Source organism: Netta rufina (genome assembly GCF_964035555.1).
Source record: "Netta rufina genome assembly, chromosome: 17".
NCBI lineage: Eukaryota > Metazoa > Chordata > Aves > Anseriformes > Anatidae > Netta > Netta rufina.
In genome coordinates this window covers 2,434,795-2,447,221 of record NC_140141.1, presented here as the reverse complement: position 1 = coordinate 2,447,221, position 12,427 = coordinate 2,434,795, and the positions used below count along the sequence as shown (strand labels likewise).

General features: G+C 38.1%; 1 protein-coding gene across 2 annotated transcripts in view; it reads left to right on the top strand.

Moving 5' to 3' along the window:
• Positions 1–1,116: 1,116 nt before the first annotated feature.
• The window catches only part of RIMBP2 (RIMS binding protein 2), a gene marked incomplete at both ends in the record, with an annotated part of 144,445 nt that continues 133,134 nt past the window's right edge, over positions 1,117–12,427 (top strand). Inside the window, 3 exons of one of the 2 annotated variants that reach the window (XM_084296974.1) lie at positions 1,117–1,218; positions 4,828–5,052; positions 5,974–6,108. In XM_084296974.1, coding sequence (XP_084153100.1) covers positions 4,921–5,052; positions 5,974–6,108 — 267 coding nt within the window. Of the gene's footprint in view, positions 1,219–4,827; positions 5,053–5,973; positions 6,109–12,427 lie in introns of those variants that run through there. The other variant, XM_084296976.1, reaches the window with a different exon arrangement.

Below are 12,427 nucleotides of genomic sequence, written 5' to 3'. Positions count from 1 at the left end.
ATACCCCAAAAAGTACAAAAAGCCAAGTCATGCTGGCAAAATAGAGACAGCCTGACTCACCATCAGCAGAGAAAGGATGAAAATAAGGGATAAGGGTAGTGGTGCTTGGAAAAACAGAGATCACTTTTGTTTACCCTCTGGGTGTAGCTTTAGTTATCCAAGATTATATGTTATGTAAAGTAAAAGAACATCTGTTTTGTTGGTACTCATAGCACACAGTATGAGTGACAACAGGAATCTCCATTATGAAGTTTCCCTTAAACACTCAGGAACAGAAGGAAGAGAGAAAGAAAGTTTCCCTTCCTTAAAGGAGTACTGAACTACAGTGAACTGAACAGTATGGTATGAGGCCATTTCCCTAGCTGCTTTATGTTGTTTATTTAGGTTTCCAAGTGCTAGGAGGCAAGACTGCCTTACATTGAATGTAGCATACTGCAAAGTTTATGTGTGATTTCAGCAATACCTTGAAATTTAAAAAAGGAATCAATGGTAAGCCCTCTAGTGCACTTAAAATAATACTGCATATTTACTCTGTACGCTGTCATTCTGTACTGGGTAACAGCAGAAGGAACAAACGTTCTACTGTGTGTGCTTCTTTATCCCACTTAATTCCAGGGATGTAGCAGAAAGTGCCCTCTTTTGACTGAGTAATCTGATGAAGCAGTGCCACTTACCATTTGACTACATGCTGCTTATAACCCTGCTCTTTCACCCACCTTCTACATAAACCCAACATGAGGTTCTTACCGGGTCTGACAAAGAGACAAATGCCACACAAAGAGCAAATTGCTTCTAATAATATTATTTATTATTTGGATTGCAGCGTTAGCTAGTCTTCCGTTCTGTAGCATTAGCACACCACACCATGCTAAGCATTGCACAGATGCTGTAGCTATAGCTGGGCTCTGCCACAAAGATGCTACGTCCTCAGTTGTTGACTGAATGCCACATTTAATTGTTCCATTAGACTTCTTGAGCTTTAGGGCTGTACTTTGAAACTTGTGCTTTGCCATGCAAAAGCAAAACGCTTTAACACCAGCAGAATCACTAAGACGTTTCAGATGTATTGTAATACATTTTAGTGAGATATCGATGAATTATGTTCCACAGTCCAAAAAGGGCAACAATAAAGCAAAGCAAACATCCAAAAAGCTTCACTGCAGACCTGAGGACAGAAGCAAACAGAAAAGTTGCTCAGTAACTCCTAAGAAGAGCAAGGTAAGTGTTACATGCTTTAAAATCTTCCATTGGCTTTACTGCCCCCTTCCCCCTCCTCCCCCCCCCCCCCCCAGCATCTGACACACTAAGGTTTTGCCTTCCAGATATGAGTATTTTGGTTTTATGGTCTAGCACACATCACTTAGCTGTCTGCAGTTTAAGGAGTTATGCTATGAATTTTAACCAGTATTGGGACTGCACCACTACTTTTTTTTTTTTTTTTTTTCCCCCCTAACTCTTCTAATAACAGATCTTTAATGCTGTCATTGTAAGGAACCCAACTAGAATATCAGTCAATTCAAAGTAATCACCCCCACAGGAAAACTCAGACATTGGTATTAAATTCACTTGGTCATGATTCTGACATTTGTACGTGAGGCTTGTGAAAGAGGGCTCAACACCATTCCAAAAAAGAACCAAGTCTGAGATTGGCAAAGGTAACAGAAACCTTTGCCTTTGGGTTTCCTGAGGATATTCTGCTCTTGTGACAGAGACACAGCATCCCATTTATCTACAGAGAAACTGCTTTTCCAATGACACTGGGATGCATTAGTAATAGGGAAAATTATTTGATATTTACTCAGTTTTATCTTTCCTATTCACTAATGGATTAGCTCTCCAGAGCTCTCAGCGCTTCTCCCTTCAGTGGATACAAACACAATAATAATTGCTTAAAAAAATCAATAAACACTTAAGTGTTTGACAACTCTCAGACTTTTTACTGTATCGTTTACTCAACAGTTTAATGCTTAATAGAAGAAACTTGCCTGTTAAATATTCATGTGCAGATTTAGCAGATATAACACATCACAGATTCAATTTTTCTAAGTCTTTTCATTCATGACAAAATGAATTGTTTCAGAGCATGAAAATTACATTTGTTGGAGAGTAACACATAATTTACTCATTTGAGGTCAGTGCCTGTATCTAGTTGTATGAACCTGTTGGTATTCCAGTTGGGGGCAGTAAAGCTTTCATCGCTCAAAATTTGGTACCTTTTTGGATTATGAAATGAAAAGTCAGTTCAAGTGGCCTCAGTTCACAGAATTGTCGCTCACTCATGTTATGACAGCCTCCCTGACACTGAGAGACCAGCTGCTGTGCTGGGGTTCTTACTCCACTTTGATATAGCAGAGGATGACTATTCATCTCTGCAATAGAGTTCAGCAGAGAGCTGGTTAACCTCTGGTGATTAGATTGTTGAACGATCTTTTAAGTGTAGCAGACGCTTTTGCCCAAGGGCAGGCTGCGGCGCCCCATGAGGCAAGGCCCTGGGGCAGCATGAGGGAAGGACCACGCACTGCAGGGCAGCCAGGGCTGAGGTAAAACGTGCAAGGAACAGCCCTGCCAGCACCATGCCGAGAGGAGAAGGAGTGGGGCAGGGATGAGGTGCACCTGCAGCCCTCAGGGAGACCAAGGAGGAGCAGGTATTTCCATGCAGTCTGTGGAGAGCCCATGGAAAGCAGGATGATACTCTCTGAACAAACTGTGGCCTTCAGGGCCCAGGCTGGAGCAGGTTCTCCTGACAGGAACTGCAGCCTGTGGAGGACCCATGCTGTAGCAGATTTTTCCTGAAGAGGGAGGTAGAGGAGTTGGGAAAGAAGGAGAGAGGTTGAGCCTGGGAAGTTGCTGAAAAGGGAGAGGAGAAGGTAGTGTGTTAATTTTTGTCCATATTCTTTACTAAGGAACTTACCTATTCTAATTGAAAATAAATATTTTTTCCCAGGTCAGGTTGTTTTTCCTGTAAAACAATTGTTAAGTAATGTCCCTGTCTATCTCAACCCGTGAGCTTTCTCATCTTACTTTCAGCCCCGTACTGGTGAGGAAGGGAAGTGAGAGAGAAGCTGGGTAGGTGTCTGGCCAAGGTCACCCCAACACACTGCAGTAGCAAGAGTTAATATAAATATTTGAAAAATCTAACTTCAGAATCTGTAATTTGGCAGAAATAACAGTATTTCAGGGTGCTGTTTAAATAGGAGTATCTGCTGATATGACTTGCTTAAAGTCATATATATATATATATATATATATAAAATATATATTTTTAAATCTAATACCTGTAGCTTCAGATTGACCAATATTTGAGAAATTAACATCTTGGGGTATTTTTGTTGTTGTTGTTGTTTGTTTGTTTTAATATGGTGTCACACTGCTTCTGGTAATGTTAACCTTCCATTTGCTGAAGTACAGGAGCTATTGGGAGACACTTAATATTTGGGCAAATTTTGATCCTACTGAGCTAATCCAAAGTTCATGGATATATGTTCAGTGTATTATAAAACCAAATAGTATTAATATGCAAAATTTTATTGACTATCCATCAAGCTTGGGAAGGTTATGCGTGTCTGACAAAGCTGTTTACAAGGCTCACATTAAGAAAGTGACCTGAAATCAGGATTCCCAGCCCTCTTCCATTTTTCACACTTCCAATACAGAAAAAAAAAAAAAAAAAAGCCAGGAAAGATAGATAGTGCAATAATGTTAGCAGATACAGCTGTTTTGGGGTAATTCTAGTTCAGATAGATCTCAATTTAGAGATTGCTAACAGTTACTACTTCAAAATTAAGAGAATCCTGTGCTGTTTTGTTATTATTATTATTATTTGAATATTTGTGTTTGCCATTTTACCCATAAAATAAGTTTTGTAATGTTTACTGCAGTGCAATGACTTTGCTTATTTATATTTCTAAATCTTTTTATAACACCAACATGCAGTAATAGTTTCAATTGCTCTGTCAAAAAACAGCCATGAACAGTAGGGACATATTATACTCTTACTTAAACAATTGTTCCAAAGGTAGTGGGACGTGGCTTACATACTTGAAGGCAGCGACTACAGTGTTTTTCTGTTACTGTAGTTTCATTACACTAAATATTCTAATTGTCCTGAAGACCAGCCTGAAGATTCTTATTCTGTTGCTGAAGTGGTATAGTATTTTGTGTAGTACTGCGCAAGAGTCCATAGGTACAGGTCAAGTATTATGGAAATTGCTGGGTGTAAAGCAAGAAGAATTGGGACATAAAGATTTGTGAGCTTCTTAGTCTCAGCGAGAGCTACAGTTTCTCCCAGAATTCTCATGCAGTTGTGTAAAGTTTGACTGCCTAACAGCTGATTCCCAGTGAACAGTTTGCAGCATGGTCGAACATGCCTTTTGGAATACAGTATCTCAGGTGCAGCTGAAGCACATCTTCCAAGTGAGGTGCATGTCCAAGGCATCACTAGTAGGGATAACTCCTTAATTTGCTATGTGATACAACAGTAAGTGAATGACCAGATACAGTGAGCAGCAGCACTTTGTTGCCATGAAGTGGTAAATACATTGATATCTATATATTCGAAGTGATCATGGCTAGCTGGCATCAACCGAATGAAAAAAGTATGAAAAGTATTTTTCTGCATTTAATTTCTTTGAGTTGTTCCTCTCTTTACTGGTGATTGATCAAGTGAGATTATTTCTTGTTCATTGACTGCATGAATGAAAGATCTTACAAAGAAAATTTTCAAATAATGCACTTCTGGTATGACTTGTGAAACAAGCTGAATTATACTCTTTCCCCCAGACACAGTTTTAGCAAAAATAATATGAAAAATATATTTCTCTTTACCAGGTTGTCAGCCCTTCAACTTCATTGGCATTGTCATCCAATAACACTACTGTTATCACAAAAACAATTACCAGAACATTTCCTCTAAAGCAGAAAATGCATTTAGTCAATGTTAAGGCCCAGCATCTTCAAAATATCAACAAACAATCGGAAAGCATTAAAGATCTGGAGATCCAAACGCTGCAAGTAGAATGTGAAGAACTCAAAAATCAACTAGGATGCTTAAGGGTAGGTAAAAATCCAGTTCTATTCTCAATATCTAACATTGCTGGTAAACACTTAAACTGAGTCACAGAATCACAGAATATACCACAATGGTTGAGATTCAAAAGGACCTCTCGAGCTCATCTAGTCCAACCCCTGCTCAAGCAGGGCCACCTAGAGCAGGTTGCCCAGGACCACATTCAGACAGCTTTTGAAGATCTCCGAGGGGAGACTTCACAACCTCTCTGGGAAACCTGTTTCAGTGATGCATTGCTAGCACAGTGAAGAAGTGGTTCCTGATGTTTAGACAAAATCTCTTGTGTTTCAGTTTGTGCCCACTGCCTCTTGTTCTGTCACTGGGCACCACTGAAAAGAGCCCAGCTCTGTCTTTGCATCCTCCCTTCAGGTATTTATGGACATTTATAAGATCCCTCCCCTGAACATCCTCATCTTCAGGCTGACTCAGTCTCTCTTCAGGGTACCCCAGTCCCCTGATCACCTTGGTGGCCCTCCCTGTGTTTGGACTCTATCAAGTAGATACAGGTATCTGTTGTACTGGGGACACAGAACTGGACACAGTGTTCCAGGTGTGGCCCCACCAATGCTGAGTGGAGGGGAAGGATCAACAATCTTGACCTGCTGGGACTACTTTGCCCAATGAAGCCAAGAATGCTGTTAGCCTTCCTCACAGAAAGGGGACATTGCTGACTCATGTTAAATGTAGTGTTTACTCCTAGATCCTTACAATAGTTTATTCATACAGGTTTTAAAAACAGTTAGAAAAGATTGCATTTTTCTTTTTTCTGCCTTTTTTTTTTTAAATCCAAACGGACAGCTAATTGACATTAAATATTTTCTAAATTATCGTGTGTAGAAAAGGTTTTGTGCTTGAATGCACAATATTTCTGGTTTAGAAATAGAAATTGAAAATCTCCTGTCATGCAGGAAGGGCTGATGGGGCAGAAGCCAGGTGACATGGAAGAGCTACTGAAACAATCTCAGAAAGAACTGTTGTGGCTTCAGAGACAGCTCTCCTTTATCTCTGCAGGAGGCTCTGTGTGTGTTTTGGCAGCTAGCAAGGTGAGTTCCATTACTATTTTCTCAGGTTTAACTCCACTTTTTACAGTGAAGTGGGAAGGGGAGGGTTTGTCTGGCTTGTTTTATTGAAACAACACACTGCAAAAGTTACTTTCATACTACAGGTAGTAAGAGGAAGATTGGCCTCTCAGGATGTATTTTAAATAATTACTGCATGTAATTTGTTGGGACAAGAAAGAATATCTCTGGGGAAATTCCGTATTGTCTGTGAAAATGTACATACTTTTAGTGTTAAGATGGCGTTTCACAGAACCATATTGTACCTAGAAACATGCATTATGTTTTATTACTTTTTCATAAAAAAAAATGTCTATCAGAATGTAGAATTGTTGTATTGGGATTGTTATTCTCAATCAAATGGTACTCCTCTCAGCAGCACCATTAATGTGCATTCCTATTTACCAGCAGCCCATCATCAGCATAGTTGCATCCAGCCTGAACAGGCAAAAATGACTGTCAAGGTACATCATATTTAATGCTGATATTTGGCAATAGACTACAGAATAAATATTAAATTGTTTATGTTAACGATGTCTTAACATCTTACAGTTCCAATAAAATGTGAGTCCTCGTCTGCCATGGCATAACAAGTTGAATATGTCAAGTGTAAAGACTCATATTTCTAAACAGTTGCTTGTGGTAAAGCATATGTTTTAAAGCCTTCATTGCAGTAAATCTGTGCTGGTGGTTAAAAAAAAAAAATAGGTGCCATTTAATTTTTGAGTGATTTCATTTAATTTATTCTTATAATTTTCCATATCTTTGAACACAAGGTTTCCAAAAAGTTTATGATAATGTATATATTTTATACAGATGTATATCCACACACACACACATATGTACACAATATATGCTCTTTATGCTTATCTATGAGAAGGAATAAGTTTGCTTTGTTCAGTGTGATGAATTAGTTATGCTATTTTACACTAATCTGACTTATTTTCAAGTATCTGGCACAGCAAATTTTTGTTTTGCTTGTACGAATGCATATAAAGAAATAGATAGAATCATCTAATCTCCAAAATAGACAAGACAGATTTCAAAAATGTGTCACCTGGAATCTTTAGCTATCACTTTGCATCATATGCTGCAGATCTGTATTTGTTGCTGAAGCACAATACATGGTAAGTGCTTATATAGTCATAGTTGGAAGGAATGTTTGGATTTCAAGCTTGCATGTAGCTCAATTGAGAAAAAAAAATCTAATTTGCCAAAATTAGACTTTTAAAAACAAAATAGACAACAACAACAAAAAAGAAAACAATTTATTATAACAAACTGGTTATAAATGTAAGATTGTACTTGCCTGATGATGAAAACCATAATCTAATCTGGGAAGGAACATATGATCCTGAGTAGGAACAGCTTTTCTCTCCAAAAATACCAGAGTTTTGTTTTTCTGGGTACAGTTGTGAGTAATCTCAAGGAAGGTCATTTGGGGCTGAGATGATGGATACCTTATTTTTAGATGTTGGACTTTCTAGAAAGACTGCAGTTTTCTGAATAGAATGTGATAAGTAAGAAATTTGGGGAAGAAAGCATACGTTATCTGCAAACCTTTACCTCAATTTCTGACAGTATCTCAGGACAAAGGATCAGATTTTTAGTTGTTTCATTCAATGAGGGACATTTTTAGAAGCAACAAGTAACTTTGAAGATCATGCTGTGATACTCTGTACTATATTTTAATTCTGAATAATGAATGCTTTTCATCCAAATGGCATTGGTGCTACTCACTGTTAGTAGAATCTTTGGGGTAAAGATCTTAGTAAGGCTCTCAAATAGATTGATGCTTGGGAACTGGAATATCCAGAAATGTAAGTAATGCTACTTTTGAAGGATTCCTTGTCTGGTTAACAAACATCATGGTTCAAGGTTCAAATTTATTATGGTCTGGAAATCCAGATAAGTCAAAACTTGAGAAAGAGATCACCTGATGAGTCCTTGTATTTTCCAGTGAAGTATCTGATGCTGACAGTTCCTGGAGGTCAAAGTACTCTCCACGTATTCAGCTTCATAAAGAAATATTAGGCATTTGGGGAAATCTGGCTCTTCTCACTCATGTCAAAATCTTCTGAAAATTTTCCTCTTCCTCATTATGCTCATTAGTAAAACTGTAGGGAGAAGACAGATGTTGCAAAGGAACTGTAAATTAATGTAGCCTGTTTCAGTTACATAGACACTCCATTTTTGGGATAAAGGGGAGACATTATTAAATGGGAAAATGTATTTCTGCAGATACCTTAAGAGAATTCAGTAAAGTAGTGCCTTGGGAGTGCAATATTTCCTTACTCTTTTAAATACTGAAAGGGAAATACAGAAGTTCCACTCCACATATCTTCATATGTTTTCTTCAATAATTTAACTTTCATCAGCCTCAAGAATTCATTATATTATAGTGAATCCACTCCCAAAGTGGTCAGACTCCATGAGTCAGAAGATCTTTGCTGAAAAATAATAATAATAAAATAAAAAAAAAAAAAAGGACTAAAGCTAAATGTTTAAAAATATATTTATTTAAAATCTTTCCCTGTATCCTCTAGAGTGTCTCCCTCTAGTTGCTGGGGAGATACTGGTGGCACACTGAGCAGTTTTTGTGTGAATATATTGGGTACAGTTTGCTTTAGAAGAGGAAAGACAGAATGGTTCAGATGCTCCAGGTAATCTGTCTTAATACCCTTCTGCATTTGAGTTTCGAAGCCTTCCATTGGGCGGGCTTGGCAGTGAAAAAAAAAATTGCAGCTCACATTTACAGTTCATTGGTTCGTGCCAGTAGGCCACAGATGACCTACTGAGAAGATCCTGTGATAGCATTACTTGGAGGTAAAATAAAATCTCCCAACACCCGCCTTCCCCCCACCTCCCTCTCACTGAAACACACCCTTGCTGAGATCCCACTTGCTGCTTGTCAGCTCCTGTCCCTGCTGCTGTGTCAGGGTTAATACTATGTGAAAGAGAAACTGGCAAATAGGGAAAGCCATCTTTGTGTGCGTATGTGTGTGTGAGCACTGCTGTTTCATAGGCTCTGGCAGCTGCTGCATGGCCGATGATGCTTGCTGTCTCTTTTTCACCCTGCCTCCCTGCAGACAACTAATGAATCATTTCTAGCCTGAATACAAGCAGTGCAAACACACCAATGCTGCTGCTGCTGCCGCCGCCGCCACTGCTGCCTCTCTCTACAGGGTTGTAATTTGACACAGTAGACTGCAGCTCTCTCTCGGCAATGATCTTGCTGAACATCGGAAGCACTTGATTTGAAGGTATGCTGAGATTTCACCCCTTCTAAAAATAGCTATTTCTGCTAAATGCTTTATGGGCCAAATGAGGGTGGGAGGGCTGAAGATTTGTAGGTGTGTGTGGAGGGGAAGAATCCTCTTTTTAGATAGCAGTAATGAATCTGTAACTCGTATCAGAGGCAGACAAACTTTATTGTTCTGCTGCAATTTAATGATGCCCTTCACTGGATCTTTTCTTCTAGGTGATGCTTAGAATAATAAAATGTGTTTCTGTTAAGCAGGAACACTAGGTAAAGAGATTAAACTCTTGCTAGATTATTCCATCCTCCCTCCTATTGATGTTTAATCTGTTGTCATTTTCTAGTTACTTTTGTGGTTTCCTGCAAAATAAATACTATATTCAGAGGTTTGCAGGTGCCATGTTTCTTTTCTGTATTAATGTCTGTGGGCAAAGTTAGTAATCATACTGGCTAGCAGCTCTCTCCCCTATGCCTGCCCCCCTCCCCCCCCCCCCCCCCCCCCCCGAGCCCCCAAGCATGGTGCATATTCACAGTGTCTGCTTCGAAGATGTATATTGTCATGTCATGACAAACTCATGAATATCTTCCACAGAGATATTGTTAATTAAATTATACATGGTATATACATCTGGCATCTAATGCTAAATTAGACCAATTGCAAGTAAATATCTGTCGCCCTTTTTGGTTGGAGGGAGAGATCTTTTGCAGTTGTATGTATGAACACACTATGTATAGCGGTATATATTGGAATTGTTAAGCATATGAGTATGTAGAACAGTACAATAACATTTTATTATAGCATATGTATATAAATACTAGTTATTTGGTTAACATGTGCAAGTATGCTGTGCTCAGTGTCATAGGGAATACTGCAGGGTTTTTTCATTAACCTGTTTTCAAAATTGGCTGTTGCCAATAGTGTTGGGCAGAGATGGTATGCCTTTCCAGGACTGATGTGATGGTTGACATTATAGCTGTAGGTGGTCTTAGCACTATTTTAACTAAGGTAAATAAAAGTGCATATGAAGACTTCAGTTTTTCTTTTTAAGCTACTGATGTCTATGGTAAAACACTAACTGGGCTTTTATGACTAGTGCAGATAGTGATGCAGAGTTTATATATAAAATAACTGAACAGAATAACTTATTAATGAATTTTGTCACTGCATTTAGTAAATACAGAGTTGGCTTATAAGGTGACTGGAAATATTTAGAAGAAAGACATAAAATTAAAGCCATTGCACTTAACATTAAAAAAAATCACAAAGTCTGCAGAGACAGGTAGATAATACTAAGGCTACAATCAGCAAAATTCAAATAAGGACTATTACTTAGCAAGATAGAAGAGCTGTCTTGAGAAAACAGCATGAAATATTAAAACAGAGCAATGATAGAATGTAAATTAAAACTTCTCCATAAATTCAATGCAATTGAAAATAACAGTATACATGAACTGATATGAAAGTTATTCCAGTCACTTTATATTTCACCTTTTATGATCTGGAGGTGTTACATTTTTATTAGAAAAGGGCTTTCTAGTTGACTCAGCTAGCAAATGAGGAAAACAATTTATATGAAATCTTATAGATCATAGCCAGTATTTATCAGTGTAGCTATCCTATGAAATATATTTGCATTACTTCTTGTACCTTAAAGGAGGATGTTGGGTCTCTTTTAAGTGACTTGGTTATTTTTGTTAAAGAGATCTGGTGGTCCTGAACAGTGGCTGTGTGCATACTACTTTCTTTTTAATAGGAAAAAGTCCTACTCTAAGTCACAGGATGGATTTGGTTGGAAGGGACCTTAAACAGTCCCTTAAATTAAACTAGGGATGTGATCATGCTGCAGGCAGACTAGACAGCAACCTTGATTTTTCATAGCTATATATCTGAATGGGTTCCAGCTTGATAACATACAGCATGACTGTGCTAGAGGCAGTGAATGGAGGTGCAGTGTTACTAAATACAACTTAATATATTTGGGTATACCTGGAGCACCTTTTTGAGAAATTTAATGTGTTGAATTTTCTAGAATTACAAATAAATTTCAGCTTTAAAATGGCACATGGTTATTAGGGGTAGTAAAAATGACACATAACAAAATCCAGGACCATGCGATGCCACAAATTCCTGTGTGAAAATGAACTGAATATCTGATACATTCTACTTTACTTAATTGATAATTGCAGGCTCTGAAATCTTAAGCATCTCTCTATATATGTGGTCAGTCTCATACCGATACAAGCTACATAAGTGCTTTTCAATATGTACAGAATATGTATCTCTTTGTAGGCCCCCTCATGCTATTTTTCATATGTGTCAGATGTGAACACTCATTGTAGTTCAGATAGGTGTGTGATACTGAGTAAGAATTGAATGTATAAGCACAGAGGTGTTCATTTAGGAAATAGATTATTACAGAAGTACAAGCCTTTCTGAATTGCCAGGACTAGAAATAAGATGCTTACAATCTCTGGAAAATTAGTATACTCTGATATAAGAATATAAGGGTTTTCCTTTCTGTGTGTCAGATGCCCCATGTATCAAAACTAAATATCCAAAATCATACTGGCTTTATTCTGAAATAAAGAAGTAGTTGGTCATATATCACTCTTTCCTGTCCATTCAATATTTATGTTGAATGAATCATCATAGAATCATCAAATATTCCAAGTTGGAAGAAACCCGCAAAGATCATCCAGCCCAACTCCTGGCCCCACACAGGACCGATCAAAAATCAGACCCTCTGATTTTGTCCAAATGAATGAAGTATGGTTTGAGAGTCAAGGCTGCTTTTCACTAAATTGAAATTGTTTTAGGCCCTCTTCACTGCTACAGAGTATATCCAGAGTAGCTGAAATATCTATTAGTTAAGATTTTTTTCCTGGGAGTTATGTTTTAGTATTCAGCAAAAGCAACTGACTAAAGTGGAATTTTGTGTAAATCCTTTGTTTCTCCCTTTGATAGCATTAGCTTGTCATGTCCAGTGAGCTTTCTGATAAAATGGCAAGCTACATTGGTAGCATTTCCTCTCCATCATTTTGCAA